Source organism: Pongo abelii, chromosome 16 (genome assembly GCF_028885655.2).
Source record: "Pongo abelii isolate AG06213 chromosome 16, NHGRI_mPonAbe1-v2.0_pri, whole genome shotgun sequence".
Taxonomy (NCBI): Eukaryota; Metazoa; Chordata; class Mammalia; order Primates; family Hominidae; genus Pongo; species Pongo abelii.
The window spans coordinates 89,332,277-89,358,249 of record NC_072001.2 but is presented as its reverse complement, the minus strand read 5'-3'; the positions used below and the strand labels follow the sequence as shown (position 1 = coordinate 89,358,249).

The following is a 25,973-nucleotide window of genomic DNA, read 5'->3' as shown; positions in this document are numbered from 1 at the left end:
CCGTCTCCACTAAAAACATAAAAAATTAGCAGGGCGTGGTGGCACACACCTGTAGTCCCAGCTACTTGGGAGGCTGAGGGAGGAGAATCGCTTGAACCCGGGAGGCGGAGGTTGCAGTGAGCGGAGATCACACCACTGCACTCCAGCCTAGGTGACAGAGCAAGACTCTGTCTCACCAAAAAAAAAGAGATGCAACGTGACTGAAGCAGAGAGAGATTTGAAGATGCAACACTACTAGCTTTGAGGATGCAAGAAGGGGCCATCAGCCAAGGAATGCAGGCAACGTTACTCTAGAGCTGGGAAAGGAAAGGAAACGGAGTTTCCCCTGGAATCTCCAGAGGAAACGTGGTTCTCCCAACACCTTGACTTCAGCCCAGAGAAACTGATTTTGGACTTCTGAACCCCAGAACTGTAAGAGAACAGATTTGTCTTGTTTTAAACCACCAAGTTTGTGACAATTTGTTACAATACCCATACAAAGTGAATATAAACGTCAAGGTTCATATTTTCTCTTCTCATACCCACAAGAATCTGTTTAGTCACTACAAAATAGAGGCAGTATCCTGCACTTGGACCTAGACACCTGGGAATACTTATTCCTCATTCAAAGCCACCCAGTAAATTAGTATATGATGCAGCAACTGTATGCAGAATTTCCATTCCTCGAAACATTCAAAATAAATACAGGCTGCTCGTCAGCCTTTCTCTCTTGAATATCTCCTCCAAAATGGCCACGGGTATTCAGGAGAATTTATACTTCTTCAGGAGCTTTCTAAGAATGTAAATCAGTGTTGTCCAATTGGATTTTGTTGTTCCTCTATCTTGCAGAGAAAAAAGCAGGTCAAAGCATTTGCTCCTATGGGACTTAGGAGATGGAGAGAAGGAATAAATGAGAACGCTTACCAACCTCAAAAAATTCAAGGTAGAGCAAGGGAATCTGGAAGCAGTAGATGTCATGTGTGGCAGAGTGAGGATGCCCAGCCTCCCCTCTAAAGTAGCAGTGTGCCACTGAGGGCCACTGCCTGCCTTGCCGCACCTGGCAACCCAAAACTCTGCCCAACTTCAAACCCTCTGAACCCAAGCAAGGCTCTTTGAATCCAAACAGTCAAGAAATGTCATTCCTGGCATGTTCCAGAAAGCCCCTGCTCCCCAAGAGTTCATACCATAATTAAACTGGCTGTTGGGCTTCTCACAGTTGATGATGTTGAAGTGGTAAGGGATGGCCGCCTGCATACCACTCACTTTGAAATAGAACCACTGCTGATGCTGGGTGCTGTTCACATCTGCGTTGACCAGCAAGTCATACTCGAACCTGCAGATCAGAAGCGAGACTGGAGGGTTATCTGGAAAGTCTTTCAGGTAAACTTCAGACACTGAGAATCTACATGTTTCAGTTTCTGGGTTATAGATCTAAGACCCAGGATCTCAGCCGGCTGGTAAGTTATACTTATCATCCTGATACCACAATATTGGGTACAGATTTTGGAAATTCGTGGAGGTGAGGGGGCTTCCTAGTATTATGAGTCAATTACACAATAGTGCACATTTAAAAATTTTTTAAATTATTATGGATACATAATAGTTGTATTTATTTATGAGGTACATGTGATATTTTGATACAATAATACAGTGTGTAATGATCAAATCAGGGTAATTGAAATATCTATCACCTAAGCATTTAATACTTTTTTGGGTTAAGAACATTCCAATTCTAGTCTTTTTAATATTTTGAAATATTAGCATACCTTTTTATTAAACTATAAGGAAGTTTTTATCTAGCTAGAAAAAATGCAAGTGTGCTATATTCCAAAGAAAATTCAATCACATCTGGTTTGGATATGCCATTGCTATTTGATGATCAACATTACTTTTGAGCCTCAATTTCTACATATGGAAAATGGAAGTGTCTAAACTTGAGGTGATGTTTATAAAAATCAAATAACCTAGTAAATATAAATCCCCCAGCAAAACAACAAACATGAATTAGGCTAGCAATGCAGGGGTTGTTTCATTTTCATTGTGATATAACTCCCATGCTATAAAATACACACATCTTAAATATACAGCTCAATGAATTTATCTACATCTGAAACCACTTGTGTGACTACTACCCAGATATAGGACATTTCCAGCACCCCAGGAGGCCCTAAGGGATCCTCTCCCCATCACTATCTCTCCAAAGGTTATTATTTTTCTGATCTCTAGCAACAGAACTAGCAATGCAGTTTTGACTTAAACATTATCAGGATATTTTATTTTAAAAAATATTGTTCCATCCTCTTGGTATTCTCTTTGCGTTGCTCTTATGAAAAGGAAAATGTTTTTGCCCCAATCCATTCATACTCTCCCACACTGTACCCCTGGTAAATGGCATTGTGTGAGATTAATGAAAGGCTAGAGCTTGGTATAAGACAGATGAGAGCAGAGTAGAGCTATCTGATGGAATCTAGTCCTCACACTGTCGCTGTGGGCACCACACTCTAACCGCTGGGCTCACCATACAACACATGACACATAACCCATGGAGTGGCACTCACAAGAACAATTCTGGAAAGGCTATGATCCTCAAATTGTCTGCTATTCCCACAGTTCTCTCTCCAAAAAGTAATCATAAAAAGTCCTTACCCATAAGTAGGTTTGTTTACTGTTATTTGACTCTATTACCCTGACCACAACTGATGAATTTAGGATTTTACACTCTGGTCCAAGGGAAATGTATAGAGAAAAAGACCTGAGCCGGGCCAGCAGCTTAGCCACATCCTGATCTGATAACTGTTCCACCAGGAGACTCATAATCAGGTCTCCTCTCCTGGATCCTTTGAACATGATATCTGGAGAGAAGAAATACTAAAAGCAGGAGCCACAGGAAGAAGTGGAAACTAAGGGAACAACACAAAGAAGGCTGAGAAAGAGTCTTGATATGACTGTCTTTCCCGTCTTTAGCCTGATTAAACTTGTCTCTGTTTTATATGTTGGGCTTTCTTGAAATATTTTATGTACAAAAAAAAAAAATCACCCTTCACCTCCCCCAAAGAGGAAAAACTTCAAAAATGAATCATCAGGTGGATATAAAGGAGATCTCAGCTATACTGAATTCTGAGCTCCAACAATGGTGAATATGCATCCCTGAGTAAGAACGGATGTTGACTAAGTGCTGACCATGTGCCAGGTACTACTCTAAGACCGTTAAGCATATTACTTAGCTCTCATGAAATCCCTAAGAAGTAGGTGCGATTATTCTTCTCATTTTCTGAGTGAGGAAATAAAGGCATGGAGTGAGTTAGGAAACTTGCTCAGTCTCCTGGTTGGAAGGTGATGCAGTTACCCTGGCACTCTGATTCTGATGTCTGTCTATGGCCACCACACCATTATCTGTTCTGGACTGTTTTTTCAGAAGTTCACCTATAGAAGATGAATAATGTATCTTGCCTTTTGGTATATGGGAAAAATATCCACACTGCTATAATAGAAAGAATTTTAACATAGTGAGAACTGCAGTCTCTTCTGACACTGAAAAAGAAGTAAAATTCATTTGTGTTTTATTTCCTTTCTTTTAGTTTGTACAGCCCTAGACTTTCCTTGGCTAGGATATCCTTTTCTACTGAGAGCTCATCTGTAGGTTCTGCTAGAGAGGCATGGTACTGCATCTTCCCTTGAATGCAGGCTGGTTCACCTTTCTCTGGGAAGCTCATGATTTTTGCCACCAAGGTACACAGGAATGAGAGCAACAGTCATGGAGAAGTGCAGGAATAGCAAGCCCATGTACCCTTCCAGGTCAACAGAATCAGCCTTGGCATCAAAGTATAAACATCTCAGTCAAAGTTCTCTCACACCCAAATATGGACCCATTATTTGAAACATAAGACACATTAGTAACAGTTCACCTCTACTGAATGGCTCACTTAGCTATGATATCAGTGTAGCTATGATATCAGTACACCTAGTGGTGTACTGGTAAATGTTTAACAAATGACTCTCTGAGAGGAAAAACCTTCACTTGTACTGTTTGCCAATTTTTATGGTATAAATATTCCCACCATGGCTGATTTCAAGCCACCAATGCAAGGTCACTGAACAGAGCATGGGGAAGAGACAGTCACAGCTTGCTCTTATGAACTGCCAGGTGATACCCACTGTGGTTTTCCTTACTTACTCACGCACTTGGATGGCTTTGCGAAGATTTCCTGACTCAAATTTGGAGAAGAACCGTAAACAATTGGAAGCATTGTCTTGCAAAGGCCTACAATGAAATAAGAAACATGTGAACATGTATTATCACTACTCTTTGAAAACAGTGTGATGATTCTTTGTTTTCCATTATTATTATTTTTTTGAGATGGAATCTCACTCTGTTGCTCAGGCTGGATTGCAGTGGCGGGATGTCAGTTCACTGCAACCTCTGCCTCCCAGGTTCAAGCGCTTCTCCTGCCTCAGCCTCCCAAGTAGCGGGACTACAGGCACCTGCCACCATGCCCAGTTAATTTTTTGTATTTTTGGTAGAGACAGGGTTTCACCATGTTAGCCAGAATGGTCTCCATCTCCTGAACTCACGATCCACCTGCCTCGGGCTCCCAAAGTGCTGGGATTACAGGCGTGAGCCACCGCGCCTGGCCGATGATTCTTAAAGATAAGCTTTCTCTTACAGATCTTTAACCTGAATTTTCATCATGCTGTTTTAGGAGGAGGAGTGGATTATTAACAGGAAACATGTCTATTCTCATGACATTAACAGAATTCTCCATGCCCCACCTTCCTCAGATGCATGAGACTACCTACCAAGGCTCATCTAAACTGAAGACAACTTTATTTATAACATCGCTTGGCTGGATGAGCCTCCGAATATCCTCAAATATCCTGATCCTGAAAAAGAAAATAGAAAACATTTTACGGGTCAGCCTTCTCTCCTTAGCTCACTCATCCTGTGATCACCTGGGAAGAACTTTGGGGGTCATCAGAAAAATATGAAAGCACAGAGAAGTTTAATAACACCTCAACCTTGAGCTCAGAGAGTGCAAATAGCCCTGCCCTCCTTCTTTCTCTTTCTCTATCAAAAAATAAAACTGCATATGAAGTAGGAATGTAGGAAGTACTGATGTTAGATTTCAGTTAGAGAATTCTTGGCTTGAAGAATTTTATCAAAAGCACTTGCGTTGGGGGACTTTGGAACTTTTCTGGCTGTGGGAATAAGAGGGTAGTTTGCACTGAGAAAATTTTGAGGAAGACATTAGGACTATTAGCTGCTAGCATCTTCAAGGTTTGGGAGGCTCCAATAAGCCTGTGTACCCTTGTGCAATTTATATTCCTTGGGCTCTGTCTGCTCCAGTAGGCTAAGGTCAATCTTCTAAGAAACACCAAAATCTGGGATATTTAACTAAGAGAGAGAAAGAAAGCTTAGGAGGTCTTTCAGATTACCTTCCTGAATTTCCACTCCAGTTCATAGGGGAGGTGTGAGAGAAGGGTGAAGAAAAAGTGGACATGAGGCCTGGACTCAGAGGGAAGATGTCCTATGCAGGGATAAGATGGTGCTAGAACAGCCCTTGTGATCTGTTTCTCAAAAAATGAGCATGACAGATAAAGTGCAGGGGGTAGGGTTGGATATGTCAGCCAGGACCCCAAGTGGGAACAGTTTGGGGGATTTACCATCAAGAGAATAACTTACCGATGATGTGGATAATAAGAAAACTTTCTGGTCTGCCCACTTTGCTCCATTGACTTGGTATGTGCATACAGTTTTTTTCAAGGAGAATAATGTTTTCTTTGCCTTTAGCAGTTTTCATTGTAATCTCAATATGCTGAGCCATGGGTAAAGCTCCCTTTCCTGCCTTCTGGAAATAATCTATCATCTAGTGTTTCTTCCCCGGAGAATGTCTTTTCCATCCCCCCTCTGCCTCGCCTCTGTGAGGCAGCAAAACTATTCTCCGAACTAAGCCAGGGTCTATAATAGCTGGGACTGTGGAATGGAGGCATACCTCCTCCTTTCTATTAGCAAGAGATCCCCTATCAATTTGTAGGAAGCAAGAAAAGAGATCCCAAATAATCAGCTCTTGATTTTTCTGAAAACCTACTTTTGAGGAAGGAGCCTAGTATTCGGAGAAACTTGAGGATCTTTCTTTGTGATAGTGGTTTGCAATGGATATAGGATAAGGAGTTGTATTAGAATTACTCAAGGAATTTTTCATCAGAAAATGCATGCCTACCACTACCCCACACTTGATTCTGAAAAGTCCTTGCAGGAAGGAAAGTTTGTGTGTTTGGCCAGTTTGCCAACAGGCTTTGACATGTTCCTGATTAATGCTCACTTTCCTATAGATAGTAGAATTATCTGTACAAACCATTTTACTTATAAAATTATCAAAGAACAGAAAACAAAGAGCTCCCAAGTCAGTAGCACCATCACCTTTGGACTCCACATTTGCGTTCCAACATAGGCTGGGTGGTGGGAGGGGGACAGTGTCCCCAGACATCCGGAAATGCCATCATCTTGAAGTCCACCACAGAGCTGGTTCTTCCAGCTTTGGCCATATAAAGATAGGGATCGTGGAAAGGGACACGCTTCAGATGTGTCTGCAGAAGCTTATCTATTACTTTGACAGCTTCTCTAGTCCTAGTGGAATTAGAAAAGGGGGCACTCATCCTTGGGCAGAAAATTGCATCTATGTCCCAGGCATCTGCTTTCAGAGAAGCCTGAACGTCAGGGATTTCACTTTCAGAAGAATCTCTCCTGAGACTATTGGATTGCACATTTTGGTACGGGTTCACTCCAGGATATTTTTTGGAGCCTAGATGCACAGTGGACCTTCCCATCTTCACCATGCACAGAAGGGAAGTCTGGACAGCATCTTCTCTTTCTTGCCCACAGGAGCTTTGGTCCTTGTTGTAGCAATGCTGCTTTGAGGAGGCAGTGGCCGGAATGTGGTGGTGATTGGCATACAGAGTCTTTTCAGAGTTCAAATCATCTCCAAGTTTGGACTGCAGTTCCTTCAGGTTCAAAATGGAATACAATATGTTAGTGTGTCCTTCCAGGTAGGGAATACAATTTGATCCCTGTCCTTACTCTCTGGGCACAGAGCTAAGCATAAATCCTGTGAATTTGGAAGCTTTTTCCAAGGTCAACTAACGACTAACCTTCAAGAGTCAAATAAATGACAGAATCATAGAAACTCACGTTTGGAAGGGGCTTTTGGTGGGTCTAGTCCAACGCTAAACAGTATTTGAATGTCTTCAAGACCCCCCACTAAATTACAATCTGGTTGGAAAACCATATTTATGAGGGCCTCACTGCACCCCAAGGCAGTGCCTTTCACTTGAAAATAATTCTGTTTATTTGGAAAAAAATGTTATACTAAACTGAAATTTCCTTCCCTGAAACTATCCTTCTGCTTTCTGAAGTCAAATAGAATATATTAACTCCCTCTGTACACATGACTTAGCTTATACCCTTAGATGTAGGCAAATTCATGATTACTAAGAGCCATAAGAATATAATGAAGATCAAAAAGCAGGTCTAAAATATTGATGGCAGCAACAGTGGCAGCAGCAACTAGGCACAGAATTAGCATCACCAGGTCTAATGTTCCCAATTTGTTTCTACTAAAAAAGAAAGCCTGAAGTCGGTATGTCCACCTTCAAAAAGCCGTCTAGGACAACGGTCCCACTTTGGGCATGTGAACAATTAAATCATCATGAATTTTTATTTGCTTTTTCAGTGCATGGGGGCAGGGCACCCTGCCCACCAGACAATAGGTAGTGATGTGTACCTTCATGCTACAGTCATGCATTACCTAACAATGGTGAATGTTCTGAGAAATGCATCATCAGGTGATTTCATTGTTGTATGAACATCATAGGGTGTGCTTACACCAACTTAGATGGTTTAGCCTACTGTGTACCTAGGCTATATGGTGTAGCCTATTGCTCCTAGGCTACAAACCTGTACAGCATGTTAATGTGCTGAACACTGTAGGCAATAGTAACACAATGGCATTTTTGTGTCTAAACATAAAAAGGTGACGTGAAAATACAGTATTATAATCTTATGGGACCGTCATGGACTATGCTGCCTGTCATCAATGGAAATGTCATTATGCAGCACATGACTGTGTATCCATCCTAAGTGTAAGGTGTCAGATTGAAGAACCCTTGCATACATCCTAACTTTTTTCCATTTTTGCCACCTTTTCCCATTTTTGTTTAGCATTCTGCTTTTCTATAAGGAAGAGCCCAGAAGCATATGGCTAATGATGAGCAATGCTTTCCATCTGGACACCCTGGTTTGGCCTCCCAGGATCTGCAAAGAACTCATCACGCATCGTCAAAGATCAGAACCACAGCATATGTCCTACCTCAAACCTATAGGAGAGCTCAAGACACATCGCCTCATATTGCATCAGTTCCTCTTCAGGTCGGTCAAGACCAGATTTGGAACTCAGCTTGTTCACATCTGTTTCCAAGTCATCATCCTAAAATGGAATAGTCATAGAAGAGATTACAATCAGGAAATCCACCCTGAGAAGCATCAAGACATGATATGTATGTGCTTCTTCAGAATCTTAGGACATGGTTTTCTTGCCTCCAAATTATAGCACTAGCTCATCCAGTGAAGAATTTGTTATGCTGGATTGTATTTTTTAAATAAAAAGAAAGAAGATAAACAACTTGTCTCAGCATTTATGTCAGCATTTATCAGCCTTCATCAGAAATAAAAATTTGTATAAAATGAGATAAACTACGTAATCGATAAAGCACAGTATAAAAGAAATTCTTTATCTCATCGCCACTATCATCAGCATCATTGTAATTCTTGTCCCTCTTTATCTATCTTTGACATTTAGGTTTGTCAATCTTTTCACAAACATTTAATCAGCACTGACTGTGAGCAGGTACTTTTCTAGGTACTGAAGTTTCGGTCACAATGGAACAGACAAACATCCATGCTTCCATGGTATTTGCCTTTTAGCAAGAGAAGAAAAACAGTAAAGAAGAAAGTAAACAAATGAATAAGTTAATTTCCAACAGTTATAACTCCTCTTGAAATGATAAAAGAGAATGATGTGACTAAGATTGGGGAATGGGAGGCTGTTTGGATTAGGAGATCTCAGGAGGACTCATAAGGAGGTAATGTTTTAACTGAGACCTAAATGGCAAAAAAAAAAAAAAAAGCCAGCTATGCACAGGCCTACCAGTGAATTATTAACAGAAGGAAAAGCTTCAATTTGCTTACAGAAAGAAGGTGGCTGATGCCTACAGAGTAAGAGGAAGGTTGCAGGAGATGAGATTTGAGAAGTAGGCAGGAGAGAAATTATATCAATCCTTACGAGACCTGGGGAGGAGCTGGTATTCTCCTACTACATCTTTGTGCCTTTGTACATTTAAAAATTTACCAAAGCACCACGAGTCTTTTATTTATTGGATTGAATAATCCCAGGCACTTTATTTTTTATTCTTGATAGATCACCATTTCAAAACCTTTTAATGATGATGGTGACTCTCCTCTGAATACTTGTGTGTTTTCCAAGGGTTGTAGGGTCTTACAGAGAAAAGACACCAGGAATGAACCAGCCCAGTCTCTTCACCTTTTCATATCCTAGATTAAGTTTCCTTAATGAAATAGAGAAAAAAAAAACCATATGTTTTACAAGTATATTTCATTAGTTAAGGAAAAACCTGGCAGTCCTGAAAGGTTAAATCCAATAAACATGGAAAATAAATGTTTGTATTCCTGATCCAAGGGGGGAAAAAATGCAATGTTCCATCTATGTTTCACAATTTTTCTCCAAACTTCAAATTAAAAGAAAAGTAATTCCCATGAGTTTCATTTAATGATATTTTCAGGTACAGTATACACACCATGACCAACTCCATGGCCCCCACTCTTGTGCTTTGCAGCTTCATCCATCAATTCCTGCTTGCCTCCACCCCCTCCACTGCAACCTCAGCCACGGCCCAGGGTGGCACTAATGGAAACACAACCTGGAAGGCCACTGGGAAGAATGTCCCCACCAGCGAGTAAGGCTGTGCTCCAACTGATGCATCTGAAGGGAGGAGAGTCATTCAACCCATGAGCTGCAACCTAATTCATTCCACATGTGACTAGGCGACCCACTTAGCCTTAGAGCAGGGGTTAATAAACTATGGCCCACTGGTTGTTTTTGTCAATAAAGTTTTATTGGAACAGAGCCACACCCATTCATTTGATCATGGTTGTTTTCTCAGTGCAACAGCAAAGTTTAATAGTTGTGACAGAGACCATTTCTGCCTTCAAAGTTCTGGAGCTTAGTCTCTGAGAACTGGGCACTCAGCCAGGTTGCCACCTCCTTTTGTATTTCTTATAAATGGCATTTATTCTTATCTGGAGGTGGCCTGCTTCTGTGTCCTCACAGCAGCCCAGGCAGTCCTTTACCAGCTAGGATTCTGGTACCCACCTAATCCAGGTAATGCTTTCTGGCTCTTGTTCCATAAGTTGGAGCTTTTGGACATTGTCTTTTGGCTGCCTCAGACTCGAGTTCACCACTCCATTGAAGGTGGTGATTTGAACACTTAATAAGGACAAACTCCAAGTCCACTAACTGTGAACTCTTTGAAGATAAAAACTATGTCTTATCTGTTTGTGTTTCATATTAACATCCCCAAGAATTTAGCATGTTGCATATGGATCATACCCAATAAAGCACCTGAAAGAAATAAAAAATTAAAAAGAAAGGAAAGGAAGGAAGAAGGAAGGGAGAGCTTGAATTCACTCTGTTTATCACCCTCTTCTTCAGAGTTTGTCAGAATCTAATGCTTGTGTATGTGAAGACAGCCCACATCTAACACATTGACCTTGGCAGTTTTCAATCAAATCATGGCACCCTACTTTCCACTCTCATAACCCTTTACAGATAAAAGGTCCTCTTAATCATTCTTTCTAAAAGGCTGGTCTCAATTATTACCTAAGATTGTCAAATGGGAAGGCCACAGGTTAAAGGCCTGGATCAGTGCTATGGCCAGAAATAAAATATGCCTGACTTCTTGTTCACACCTCTGGCAGCAAATGCTGCTGGTTTCCCCAGGGAAAATCCAGTTTTCTGGAGCAGTTTCCTTGCTCTTGCTGTGCCTCCAAATCGAGCCCTGACTCTCATGCTCCTCTCCTTCTCTAAAACTCATCCTCACACTGACTTCTCATCTTCTTGCCTTGGCTTGAAGCCTTTTGATGAATAGTTTTCAAGCTCTTACCAATGTGTCTCGTGCTTCTTTGCCAGTTGAGTTTATTTATTTGTTTAGGGTTCTCTCTACCCCACCCCTCCATCCTCTGCAGAGCGTGGGCCAAGGGAAGTATCTGAACGCCCTCCCTCCCATGCTGTGGGAAATCAGGCACTATCATGCACCCGGTCCCTCTCCATCAGATACATGAAGCGAGTGACACTCTGCATAAGACATTCAGTTATCAAAGAGCAAGCAAGAGGGGAGGGGAAAGTGGCATTGATGAATGACTGCAGCAGCACGGTATTATTCAAATAATTCAGCACGTACTCTACAGGCCTGCACCATCAAGCCACAGCAAAGATCCAATTTGCTACTGATGACTTCAGAAATGATTCTATTTATCAACAAAACCCAGAGAACACCAGACTGTCAATAGCAGTCTAAACCTACAGATGTAGCTTAAGAGGTAGTCCCTACATGTCTGCTACTACCATCAGCAAGGTGAGTGATTATCATGATAGAGAACTCAAAAGCCTCTTTCTTTCTAGACAGATAGGAAAGAAGGAGAGAAAGGAAAGGAGGGAAGATTTTTGATTTTTTAAATTTGAGTTTCATCCCCAGTAAATGTCACAAAAGGCAGCAGTGACCTTAATTTACTGACTCTTATTTTACAGACAACAAAATTAAGAAACTGTAACTTCAAGAAATTTGTCAAAGTCCATGTCCACCAACAGAAATGGAGATAGAATTATAATTCACAGACAAATTCTTATTCTACAGCAGTGGTCCTCAACTAGGGGTGATTTTGGCAAGTCTTAGAGATATTTTTGGTTCACCCCTGGGGGCTAACGAGGTAGGTACTACTGATATCCAGTGGGTAGAGGTTAGGAATGCTGCTAAACATCCTACAATGCACAAGGCAGCCTCCCACAACCAAGTATCCAGTCTAAATGCCAATAGTGCCAAGGTCTAGAAACCTTGTTGTAGAAAAACAGTCGGTAAACTATGTCCCACTGCTTATTTTTGTAAACAAAGATTGTTTGGAGGCTGGGCGCAGTGGCTCATGCCTGTAATCCCAGCACTTTGGGAGGCTGAGGCGGGCAGATCACAAGGTCAAGAGTTCGAGACCAGCCTGGCCAATATGGTGAAACCCTGTCTCTACTAAAAATACAAAAATGAGCTGGGTGTGGTGGTAGGCATCTGTAGTCCCAGTTACTTGGGAGGCTGAAGTTGGTAAATTGCTTGGATCCGGGAGGCGGAGGTTGCAGTGAGCCAAGATCACGCCACTGCACTCCAGCCTGGCGACAGAGTGAGACTCCGTCTCAAAAAAAAAATTTCTTGGAACACAGCCATGCCTATTTGTTTACAAATTGTCTACAGCTGTTTTGTGCTACAACAGCAAAGTTGAGCAGTTGTGACAAAGACTGTATGCTCTACAAAGCCTAAAATAATTACTATTGGACCTTTTACAGGAAGTTCACCAACCTCTGTTCTATAGGATAGGCCTTTTTGGGAGGGGGACCAAAGAGCAACACTTCTCTGCTGGCCAGGTTGTGCACTGTGCAACTTAAGGGAAAACAATTCACAGAGTCTGATGTCAATGGAATTGTACAATGCAGCACCCCTGTGCAGAAAGGATAAGAAGAGTGACTTATGAAGGCAGGTGAGATCTACTAGAAAGCTTCCTGGAAAATCTTCCTAGGGTCTTAAATGGTCTTATCAAATATACCAACTCCAAGTGTTAAGTGTGTGCCTAAAAGTCATCTGAATAAAGTATTGGTGTCATAATAATGTATAGGATACAATATCATGAGACATTGTACCAGACCTACCAAGATGAAAATGACAATTTGGAAATCAATAACAGTAGCTATCATTTACTGAGCATCACGACCACTGGAGTGGCGGTACTAAAGTCAGTTCTTAAAATTTACACTGGGCTTGGGCAAACATAGGAAGTAATATTTTTCTGTGCATGATGTGACTATGGACATTATTAGAAGCATGGGCTGGTGTACCTACTTCCACTTTCCCATCTTCAGTATCAGAGTCTTTGTCCACTTCATCATCGCCATCATCTTCAAAATCCTCTGGATGGGGAAAAAGAGGTGAAATAAGTGAGGTTTCCCCTTTGCCTTGGATTTAGGATTTAGATGTTCACCATACAGTGGTTCTTTCATCTTCCTCTCTCAAATAAGGGGCCCAATATTAATTGCACAATATCCCACCACACATGAATGCTTATTGGTCGGTATAAATGGTGTGCATGTAGGCATGTCGGGGCACTAAGTCATAAAGTTTAAACAGTTATCCCACATTGAATACAAAATAAGTGCAGAAAAAATGACACATGAATACCACTCTGGATTCTCCCATGAAAGTTAGAGGTATTTATGCAACTAGTGTAGCCAAAGTTTAGAGATCACACACAAACGAAATGTGTTATAACCTAAATATCACCTTGATTGAGCCCCTAATTTTTTGATTGAGGAAGTTATTTAAAACAAAAGTCCATAGAAGGCATCTTGTACCATTGTGGCAAAATTATGCCTGTAGAAAATCTGTTCATACTAGGATCTTTTGATAGGAAGATCTTCCTAGAGATTAAATAATAATACTTTCAAATATTCCAAAATGACTAGCCTGGAATTTTAAATAACTAGAGTTTTATTTCAATTTCATCCTTAGGGCGAATTAATTCCACAATCAGTCAGTATGCTGCAGAGCTTCGATCATGGGATTCTAAATAGACTTTTTTTTAATTAGCTGAGATGACTGTACAGGCATTTGATAGCTACTAAGCAAAGCAGAAACACTTAATAATGAAGAACAAAATAAGTGAGCTTGGTTTTTTCTCACCTTGTTTATGAAAATCAAAACTGCTTTTTCATATATGTCTCTAATTAGCTTAATAGACAATTATGGTTGACCTATAAAACAATGAATTCTATTTTCACCCATGTTCCTGGGAAACATGGTCAAAATGCAAAAACTCATCTTAAAGGTCATAGTTACCCACTTATTTTACCTTCAGATAGATCATGTGGAGGTTCAGTGGTGATGCGCCCAGGGACCGGGAAGGCATAGGCACTGCTGGCTGTAACCAAGGGAAGTGGACTCTTAGGGTAGCACTGCCTCAGGATCTGAAGCACCACAGAGATGACGGGCTCCATGCTCTTGTCATCCAGGCAGTTCTGAGCAAAGGGAAGATTACATCAGATGCCAACATCTGGGCACAGTCCTCTAGCTGTAACACAGCTAATAACACTCTCCTAGCTGTAACACAGCACAGTCTCCTAGCTGTGTTTCAGCTAATGAATTATACACATGGACAGACTGTAAACAGCCTTAATGTAGAATGTCAAATTTGAACATTCCAACATAGAATTTTGTCTAATGTAGAATCTGTACTTTTCTGTCTCTTGCTCATTTCATACATCACTGCAATGAATTCAGTCTGAATACAGACTTAAAATTCTTTCAAAGGATGCTGCGCCTAAGGCAAGGCATTGCTCAGGATAGCTGGGGGAAGAGGAGGCCGGGGTCTTTTCTCAGCCACCCATGTGTCACTGTGAATTATTGCCTACATTAGGCAATGAGCAGCTGAATTGATGGAAGTTTTGCTTTTCTCTTTCAGCTGTCTTCTGTGGAGAAAAATATTTTTTAAAAACGATAAAATATGAAATCAGAAGGAAAGACTAAGTGAATCCCAAGTACCTAAATTAAATTACATGCCTCTTCTCAAAGCCCACAGTGTTGATCCCTCTTGGTACCTTCCCAAATCAGAGAAAAATTGGGTTTGCAGATGTACATTTTGATACTGATGGAACATGACAAGACCCTTCTTTTCAGACACTGTGAAAAATGTAAGAACAAGTTCACTAAATTGAGAGACAGAGAGTTGAGTATAGTTCAGTATCTCTTTGGCAAAAACACAACCATTTTCTTCAGTATCTTTGTAAATGTTTTGTCTACTGGCTTGGTAAAGGAAGATGACTTGTGGGGTCCCCCAGTTTGCTATTCCTAAAGGGTGCAGCAAGCTCTGAGGCCAATAAGTCACAGAAGTGGAGATGGTGGATGCTAGGTACCCACCACAGGGTACTGTGAATGTCTGTGGTGCTGCTGAACTATGGCATCTCCAGACTCAACATTACAGGTACTTCCATGTGAAAGAACATGGAGGAAAAAAATTAATAATAATTTATCCATGAATTTAAGCTACCCAAATGACTCCAAAATGTAAGTAAGCCAACTTTCTTTCTTATTTTTTTTTAGACAGTCTCACTCTGTCACCCAGGCTGGAGTGCAGTGGCACGATCTCAGCTCACAGCAACCTCCACCGCCCAGGTTCAAGCAATTATCCTGCCTCAGCCTCCTGAGAAGCTGGGGTTACAGATGCCTGCTACACCACCAGCTAATGTTTGTATTTTTAACAGAGACGGGGTTTCACCATGTTGGTTAGGCTTGTATCAAACTCCTGACCTCAGGATAAAATACCCACCTCAGTCTCCCAAAGTACTGGGATTACAGGCGTGAGCCACCACGCCCAGCCTTAAGTAAGCCAGCTTTCAAAATGAAATGTCTTAATGAAATCAAGAATGCTCTCTCTCCTTCAGTGTGTGCCAATCATGCCCATCAGGTGTTCTGAATCAACAGCCTCAGGATACACAGCAGGAAATACTCTTGGTGGAAAATGAATTAGTTTTGGCTAATTCATTACGGAGGCTAATGAATAGTTGAAGCTATTTCACCCTTTGGTCCGGTCAAATGGTCTCAAGTGTTTCATGAAAAGTATCAGCAATGGGAAAAAAATAAAACAGAGTCTGAAGGAGGAAGCGAGAAGGTGAAAGAGATGGCTTATCAGATATAATATTCTAAGCTCCAACCTTGGTAGAGATAGAGCCAGCCCAAGCCAGGGAATTCAGTCAAAAAAGCCAACATTTTGGAACCCAGGTATGTTTGTGATGGTCTTTGATGATAAAAGATAATCATGTCTTTTTCGTTGGTGGAATGGGACAAGTGAAAGGATGAAGGGAAGTTCAAATGTTCTGAAAAATTGGGCCATACCATGAACTGAATCTGAAGGCTGGAGGGAGTATTAAAATCTATGAAACCCAAGGCTTTAGGAATCATGCTATATTTGCTGTCTGCTGCACTGTAGGGGAAATATTTATGAATGCAAAGATTATTGGTTTCAAGGTAACAGAAATTCTTGAATTCATTTGTAAACATTTCCCTCATGCTAATGGATAGGTGCTGCGCAGGGCCAAGACTAAGGTTAGGAAAGGGAGGTTCCCAGGAAGCACTTGCTCTCAGGCTCCTAGAAGTGCAGGGTTGGTACTTGTGCTATGCATCAAAAACAGACAAGACTCCAGGAAATAGGATCCTTACGGACCAATGTCTCAGAATTGGAGGCAAAGGTGAGATTTTAGGCTCCCTTTTCCCACCACTCTCAACAACACATCTGCTACTTGGAAGAGATGATGAAATATGAGAATGCATTCAATTAATACATTCAATGCTTCCATCACAGTTAACATCTTTGAATTAGCTTTGGCATAATAAATACCCTACTTGTATAATACATAGGCAAGGTAAAGTAAGAGCAAACTGCTCAGGTCCAGGAGCCAGACTACATGAGTTTAAATCCTGGACTAAAGATTACTAATTTCATAACCCTGGCAAATTAATACACTTCTCTGTGCCACAGTGTCTTCATCTGCAAAGTGGAGATAATAACACAACCTCTCTCCTAATGTTGTGTGTGAATTAAACGCATTAAAGTAGGCAAAGTGCCTAATAGTAAGCATTTAGTATTAGCCAGTGGGAAGAGAGAAGGCATCCTTAGTTTCATAAAGTCTCCTAGGAGTCTGCAAGAGGATACTAGGAGTCACTGCTACTCAAAGCAGAGTCCTAGTAATAATTCCCATGATAACAAAGCAAGGCATTTTAGTGGAAAAGGACCTGGACTAAGAGTATGAAGTCCTGGGTTTAAATTCCAGCTCTGCTTCTATGTAGCCAAAGCCACAAACATCTCCTGCCTAAACTCCTATCAACACTCTAATTCCTCCCCTTACTCTCCTTCCTTCCCCTTGTGCCCTCTCTTAATCTCTTTTCCAAATGGCAGCCAGAATGGTCCTTTAAAAGCATAAATCAGTTTAATGGGTATAGAGTTTCAATTTTTCCAGATGAAAAGGGTTCTGGAGATAGATGGGTAGCAGTGACAGTTAAACAACAATGTACTTAACCCTACCAAACTGTACACTTAAACATAATTAAGATGGTGAATTTGGTTGCATATATTTTACTACAATTAATTTAAAATTTTTCAAAAATAAGAAAATGAAAAGCATAAACTGTATCAGGTCAGTCTCCTGCTTCAAACTTGATAGAAATAAAATTCTAATTTATTTTTATGCCCTAGGAAGTTCTATGTGATCTGGCCCTCCCTATCTCTTTAATTCATGTCTTCTTCTCCTTCATGCCTCCTTACAAGTTGATGGAGGCCAGGCATGGTGCCTCACGCCTGTAATCCCAGCACTTTGGGAGGCCAAGGCAGGTGGATCACGACATCAAGAGTTTGAGACCAGCCTGGCCAACATGGTGAAATCCCGTCTCTACTAAAAATACAAAAATTAGCCAGGCATTGTGGTGCATGGCTGTAATTCCAGCTATTCGGGAGGCTGAGGCAGGAGAATCACTTGAATCCAGGAGGTGGAGGCTGCAGTGAGCCAAGATCACACTACTGCACTCCAGCCTGGGTGACAGAGCGAGACCCCATCTCAAAACAAAACAAACAAAAAAAAGTTGATGGAAATAAAATTCAAAGTCCCCATCATAGTTCAAGGAACTCTAAATGCCCTGGCACTGCCCATGACTCCAACTCAATCTCATGCCTTCACCCTTACTCACAATGCTCTGCCATATCTGTGTTTCTCAAGCTCACCCACCTCCCACTCTACTCCCCCACCTGAGGGTCTTTGCATGTACCTTCTTTTTCTTTCCGTGGAACCCTCATCTCCAGACCCTCATGGCACTGGTTCTTTCTTATCATTCAGGTCTCAGGTGACACAGCAGTTCTTCGATCCCTGCCTGGCATAACCTCTCTCTCCCTTCTCTTTGCAGTGATTCTTTGAACATAGATGAGAAATTCTAAGCCCAAGGGCAGATGTGGCGTAGCTTCAATATAAAAATATCTTAAATGGAAATGGCTTGATATCTTCTGGATTGTCACTGAGATCTTTCCTTCTGCCTGACCCTCCAAAACGTCCTAGTTGTCCCACTCGCTCTCCATGGCTTCTCTGTCTGTGCCTGGTGGCCACCTCCTGCGCTTCTCTGAACAGTTCACAAACCAAGTGTTTCTCTTAGACTTTTCAAAATGCTCTCCTAGCCTCATTCAAATGTGGGTGCCTTCATGGAGGCTTCTCTGGTCAGCAAGACCAAGTAGGGCCTCCTCTGCATGGTTACACGAAGTCTGCTATTACCCCCGCCTGCTGCCTACACTGTAGTATCCATATCCTATTTTCCCATATAGGATACTAAATTTCCTGAAGATGATGAGTCCTCTATCACCTTCATCTTTGAACCCCCTATAGAACCCAGCCCCAACATCTTTCACAAAGAAGGAGCTCAGAAAACATTTACTGAATAAATAGTAAATGATCTCAGACCAATCTGACCTTCAGGGTATGTAGCTCCTGATTCCAACCTGGTAATATTCCCTTTAGGATTCAGTCCCTCCTTCCACAGGTCCACAAGGCTGAGGCCATTGGTCTTGTTAGCCAGAGAGGAGCCTGATGAATCAAGGCTTGGCCTACTGTGCTGAGAAAATGGTGGCAACTGTGACTTTTAAAAGGCCGTATCACTTCTTATTCTAGTGGTTCTCAAAGTGAGGTATCCAGACCAGTAGCATCAGTATAACCTGAGAACTTGCTAGAAATGCAGAATCTTGCATCTCACCTCAGAACAACTGAATTAGAAACTCTGGGGTAGGATCTAGCAATCTGTGTTTTAACAATTCCTCTAGGTAACTTTGATGCATGCTCAAGTTTGAAACCCACCAATTTTAGCAACCTTTCAGGCCCCTTAAGCTGTTGTAGCTCCAAAGAGTGGTTCTTTTCTCTGATTATCTTGTAGGTTTGTTCCTTCTGCAGTTACGTATTTCTCCAAATTGATAATTATCCCCAACTGTTTCAGGCATCCTTGTAGGCATTCTTTTTTTTTAATCTTGCATTCAAATTGTCATCCTTCTTCCTCTTTCCTCATGCAAAGCTCCAATAAGATTCCATTATACTACATTACACGGCACCCTTGTTGCACTATGGATGATCTCAGCCTTTGAACTTTTAGGGGATGTTTACAGAATCTGTGCAGAAATGTGCGACTCAGGAAACAAAGAGGTAGGGTCACCAAGAGAGAAACGATGCAAGCAGTGGCCTCAGCAGAAAGGCAAAGAAGAATATTATGATGGCAAAGGTGTGGGAAGGACTTAAAAAAAAGTTCCTTTACAGTCAGTCTCATTCTCAGTAGGTTTGTAAGCACATCATAAACATCAATAAAATTAATATAGGACATTGGTTTTCCAAGTGTGATCCTAAATCAGTAGTATCAGCGTCATTTAGGAAGTTGTCAGGAAAGCACATTCTCAGGCCCCACCACAGCCCTGCTGAGTCAGAAACTCTGAGATTGGTGTCCAGCAGGCTCTGCTTTAGTGACCCCTCTGGGTGACTCTGATGCATGCTTAACTGGGGGAGCTGCTGGTACAGTGGGCAAAAGCATGGGTTCTCAAGTGAGACTACCAGATTCCAATCCTGGCTCCAACACTTATGAGCTTTGTGAACTTGGGAAAATTACTTAACAGTTATGTGCCTCAGTTTCTTCATTTGTAGAAAGGGAGATAATAGTAGAGCCTCCCTCAAAAGCTTTTGAAATTATCAATATTGGAGAGTCTGCATAAATTGCTAAGACAGCCAAGGGATGTGTTAATAGTAAGAGTTCAAAGTAACTGTCTTCTCCTTCTCCTACTTCTTCTCTTCCTCCTCCTCCTCCTCCCCCCTCTGCTGCTGCTGCTTCATTAACATTGTCATCACTATCACTGGCAGTAGCAATAGCAGCAGCAGCAGCAACAGCAGCATAATTTGCAAATGGCAACTGAAATAACATCACCAAATCCAAGGCCCCTGAGTTGGCCATCCAGTGACTCCCATGCCTTCTCTAGAAGAAAGGAGAGGAGGGGTGATGGGCAGCTCTAACTCCAGCACACCTGCAAGGGCATCTGTGCTCATAGCACTCACCTCAGGTCTGGGAGGCTACACAACACTGGTTATGACTGCTGGGGGAAAGAGTAACAAGCCATTTGGTTTCTAAGCCAGGACAGCCTATCTTTCACCTGCAATGATCATTTTCCAAAAAACAGGAGAATGTCAGACATCTGACTTTGCACATAAACTTGATAACATTTTCTCTGGAAGAGCACACTTTTTTTTTTCTTTTTTTTGAGACAGAATCTTACTCTGTCGCCCAGACTGGAGTGCAATGGTGTGATCCCAACTCACTGCAACCTCCACTTCCTGGGTTCAAGCAATTCTCCTGTCTTGGCCTCCTGAGTAGCTGGGATTACAGGCACGTGCCACCACGCCCGGCTAATTTTTTGTATTTTTAGTAGAGATGGGGTTTTGCCATGTTGGCCAGGCTAGTCTTGAACTCCTGACCTCAGGTGATCCGCCTGCCTCAGCCACCCAAAGTGCTGGGATTACAGGCATGAGCCACCATGCCCAGCCAAGAGCACACTATTTAAAAGACTAAAAGCAAGGGCGAGTGGTGGTGGTGAGGAATTCAACCTCTTGAGGTTGACATCCATACCTTCTATACACTCTTCCAGGCAACAGGTGTGTCATGGCCTATTTACTCAGCACTGTCCCATAGGCCCCTCCTGAACTGCTTTTCCATATCATACTTGGAGAGATTATAACATGAGCTAGAGAAACCTCACTATAAAGTGCACACTCTGTGTGCACTCACATTCTGCTTCCATTCCAACAGTAATTCAAGGCTGGAAGCTTCTTGCTAATGTGCTTAATTGAGCAACTGAAGTCTTCATTGACCTGATAAGGAACTGTTTTGAAGAACCTGCACAGAGGTTCATAGCCCCTCATGCTGGGCTTCATTTGGTGTTTTCTCCACTATCTTTCTATCGTAGACATGTCCCTCTGTGACTACTGTCTTCTTCCTTTATTGCTCTTGTTTTTCTTGTTCGTTTTGTTTATTGTTTGGTTGGTTTTTTAGCACAGAACAGAGAAATAGCCAATAACATGGAGGGCAGAGGAACATAGTAAAGCACTGGACCAGAGTGGGGGTCTGTTAAACATTGGCAATGCAGGAGGGCACTGCACAAGGACTGGGAGGGATTAGAGACTTGAGCGACCACAAGCTTACAAAGCATGGGGGAGCTTGGAAAAATTCAAAGCCCTGCTTCATCTTGAGAAATAGAAGGTAAAATATAGTTATTTCATGACTGAGAAGGTTTGAAAGCTGTAATGATGGAAAGAAACCCAGAGGTGATAGCAGATAGGAAATTAGATATTGGTTTGCAGCACTGTATTTTGTTATTGTTTAGCAGGGGAAAAGACCATTTTTTAATGAGAAATATCTACAGATACCATGGTTGGAAAACAACACTCTCGTTGGTGGCTTCATTACCTCAGATGTACTCAGATAGAGAAAAACTGGAGGGTGTCCAGAGAGAAGCAAGAAGGCTGATAAAAGGAGTCCAGAGGCGGCCTAATCCAGAGATAATAGGAACATAATGTGTGTGCAACATGGCTGTCTTGGCCCCGGGAGAAGGTGGGTGAGCAGATGATGGATACTGGAACACTTATATCACCAATAGAGAGGGCATATGTAGCCTCAAACTATAGTATTTAAATTAGCCCCAATCAGGTGAAATTAAGGAATGTATTTAGGTTGAAATCTGGGAACCCCTAGAATGCATATTCCAGTGGAGTGCTGATAAGTAGAAACCCTTGAAGACACCATCCCCTTTCCCTGGGATGCTCTTCCCCTGCAACTTGGCCTGACCAGCATGACCAGCTCCTCCAACAACTCAGGTCTCAGCTCAGGTGTCTTCTGCTCAGAGATGACTTGACCTCTCTCTCTAAAAGAACACCTGCTCCCTCTACCTATGGCGGCCCCTATAGACCTATGCCCTTACTTCATTGATTTCACAGTGCAATACGAAATTATCTTCCTCATTGGATTCTTTGCTTACTTAGTGTCTGACTCTCCTGCTAGGAGGTTTTCCCTATAGGATCAAGGGCCTCGTTTTTCATATCCACCACTAGATCCCACTGCTAATTTTTCCAATAACGGCTCATCCTCAAAACGCAGTTCAGTCATGGCAAGCACTCTTCTAAGCACGTGTCATTTCTACAGTAACTTATTTAGTCCACACAACAACCTAGGTTTTGTTATTTCTGCTTTTTTTTTTTTTTTTGAAGAACCTCAAGGCCCAGAGAAGTTGAGTGATTTCTTCAAAGTTTCAGCTGTAGGCCCTAGAGCTAGGATTTGATTCCAGTACTCTAGTTTTAGAGTCAACACTTAACACTATGCCATACACTGCACCTCTGGTAGTGTGTATTCAACAAATATATGTTAAGTATATATGAATGATCAATGGAATGAAGATTTTGTTGTTGCTGTTGTCGTTGTTTTGAGACAGGGTCTCACTCTGTCACCTAGGCTGGAGTTCAGTGGTGCGATCTCGGCTCACTGCAACATCTGCCTCCTGAGTTCAGGCAATGCTCCTGCCTCAGCCTCCTGAGTAGCTTGGACTATAGGCGTGCGACACCACACCCAGCTAATTTTTGTATTTTTAGTAAACACAGGGTTTCACCATGTTGGTCAGGTTGATCTCAAACTCCTGACTTCAGGTGATCACCTGCCTCGGCCTCCCAAAGTGCTGAGATTACAGGAGTGACCCACCGGGCCTGGCCTGGAATGAAGACTTAAATCCAGAACATCTGCTCTTAGCAGGCAACAAGAAATAGACCGAGGTGTTCCCAGCTCTGTCTGGGATGATTCCTAAATGACAGCCTTCAGGAATCATCCAGCTGGCCTCCAGCTGCAGAGTGAATCCCCATGCTGCCTGCCTGCGTGGTGCTGAAGAGGATCTCCATGCCCTGTGCTGCCAGGAAGGCCTCCCTGCCGGACCGGAGGGCAGCAATGTGCCTGAGGCACAGCAGCAAGCCTCGTCGGATCTGCACGTAGGTGTTGGCTGTGTCACGGCTGTGCCAGTCCTGGTGCAGCCCGAGCAGGCTGGTGACGTAGCCTCGGTTCACTGCCCTGCGGCTGTTCGACTCTGAAAACAAAGGGAAAGGCAGAGTCAGTCACAGGCTCTCCACGGCCACACCTCTTTGAGAATGTTCCAGTGTATTTCCCACAAGATACTTACTAATCATCAAGGGAATAATAACGTTTTAGTATGAAAACTGGCAGATGTCACCTTAAACCAAGTAATCAAAGTTAACATCCCCAGTAATGGGACAGTCATCACGTGCCCCCCGATATGATACACTGAGAAAGATCAGCATCACTTCTATAGTGTTCTTGCCAAGAATGCATAACCCGAATTGGATCATGAAGAAAATCAGCAAAGCCGAAATGAAGAACATGCTACAAAATACCTGACGTACACTCCTTGAAAATGTCAAGGTCATGAAAGGCAAAACAAAACAGAACAAAACATGAGGCTAAAGGGAACTAAAAAGACTTCACAAGTCAATATAATAAGTAATTATAGTTTAAATCTTAGGGCAGAAAACAATTTTTTCTTTTGCTATAAAAGGCATTATTGGGCAACTGGTCAAATTTGAATAAGATCTGTAGATTAACTAATAGTTTTGTATCAATGTTTATTTTCAGATTTTGATAAACTGGGGTTATGTAAGAGAATACTTTTGTTTTTAGGAAATTCACAATTAGAGTGTATGAAAGTTTGTACCTTATTCTCAAAAAAAAAAAAAAAACATAACAATAATAGTGTGGGAGGAGAGACAGACAGAGAGAGAGATTTCCACCAGATTTTCATTCCTCCTGTCTGAATCTCAGTGGACCCAGGAGGTTGTCATTTGGGTTGAGCTACCTATCGGGTCGGGTGGGGAAGGAAGGATGCTGAATGAGTATCTGAAAGGCTACCATGTCTAAGAGATATGTTGGGTGTCCTTTCTAAAGAGAATGGAAGCTAATTTATAGATAATCAAGACTCATAAATTTGTTTCATATAGTTGTAGCCTCCACATCCATTTTTAGGCACGACTTAAGTTGCTTGAAACCCAGTCGTACCCTGTTGCCTCTGACCTAGAGAAAACTTGCCCTTCCCACGTGGTTGTTCGCCACATGGCCTGCTTGTTCCTCATCCCTCTGACCCAAAACCCAACATTTCCCACACCTGCTGACCACAGTAAAACCCAATGGACAACACCAGAGTCATGTGAATAGGACCCGCTCTTCATGTGTGTTTTCTTTAAACTGCCCAGTCCACAACCCCTGCAGGAAAGCCTGACAGATAACGCCATGAACCTTAAGAAAGGCCCAGTCCCACAACAAGACCTCTCTCTCCCCAGACACTGTCTGAGCTCCCTGCCACCTCCAGGCTCCCCAGCAACCCCCTTATTCTCCTGGCTCTGTAACGACAGAAACGCTTCTGTTATTTCGCGGGTTTTGCTGTGCTGCCTCCTCCACACACCCCAACTAACTTTACCCCCTATCAGTGGCTTACAGCCACTCTTGAAAGAGACCCCAAGACCAAGTTAGAAAGAAATCACAGGCCGGGCGTGGTGGCTCACACCTGTAATGCCAGCACTGTGGGGGCCTGAGGCAGGAGGACGGCTTGAGGCCAGGAGTTTGGAGACAAGCCTGAGTAACATAGTAAAACCCCATCTCTACAAAAAATAAAAATAAGCCAAATGTGGTAGCTTGCACCTGCGGCCCCAGTTACTAGGGAGACTGAGGCAGGAGAATCACTTGAGCCCAAGTTTGAGGCTGCAGTGAGCTATGGTCCTGAGCAACAGAGTGAGATCCTAGCTCAAAAAAAAAAAAAAAAGAAAAGAAAAGAAGAAAAAGAAAGAAAGAAACTAAAACACACTAGGCTGAATTCAGGAAAGGAATTCTTCATCGTTAAGGCTGTTCAACAAGAGGATAGACTACGTGGTAGTGAGCAACAGGGCTCTGAAAATGTTCAGGTAAAGTTCAGAAGCCCACCCAGCAGGGATTTAGTATGGGGCTTTCTCATATCTGATAGAGACCTTTTCAACTCCTTGACTTCTCTGTGTTAGTTCAATATTCCTGTTTGGGACCTCCCATAAAACCCTATTTTACAGACTTACAACAGAGGGAGAAGAACAGTCCAAGATACCTCTCTCAACAGTTAATATATTCTACTTTTCAGGTTAAGTTCCTTGGGCTACAGGGTTGGTGGACAAACATGTACCGGTTCAGATCTACCCAGTAGATGCCTGGTCCCCTCAGCTCCTAGGGACTAGGTGCATTGCAGGGCTCTAACCGGCTGTCAGTCAGAATGCCCAAATTTTGTAGCTCTGTTCTCTCACTACTGCATCTCTCCATCATCTAAACCATTCACATTGGCATATGAGATAGTATGTGCTTCTGGCTGAGTGTGTGTGAGGGAGAGCCCGTGAGGTACAATCAGATAAGCAAAATTTCATCTCAAAGTCAGATTTCTCCCTGAGACCATGTAAGTGCATGAGTGCAAACAATAACATGGAAATGTAATGCTT

General features: G+C 42.3%; 1 protein-coding gene across 1 annotated transcript in view; it reads right to left on the bottom strand.

The window, feature by feature from the left end:
* The window catches only part of AGBL1 (AGBL carboxypeptidase 1), a 534,408-nt gene that overhangs the window by 401,561 nt on the left and 106,874 nt on the right, over window positions 1–25,973 (bottom strand). The window contains 8 exon segments of the mRNA XM_009250131.3: window positions 1,164–1,312; window positions 4,154–4,240; window positions 4,777–4,860; window positions 6,398–6,978; window positions 8,343–8,459; window positions 13,204–13,271; window positions 14,210–14,375; window positions 23,328–23,536. Coding sequence (XP_009248406.3) covers window positions 1,164–1,312; window positions 4,154–4,240; window positions 4,777–4,860; window positions 6,398–6,978; window positions 8,343–8,459; window positions 13,204–13,271; window positions 14,210–14,375; window positions 23,328–23,536 — 1,461 coding nt within the window.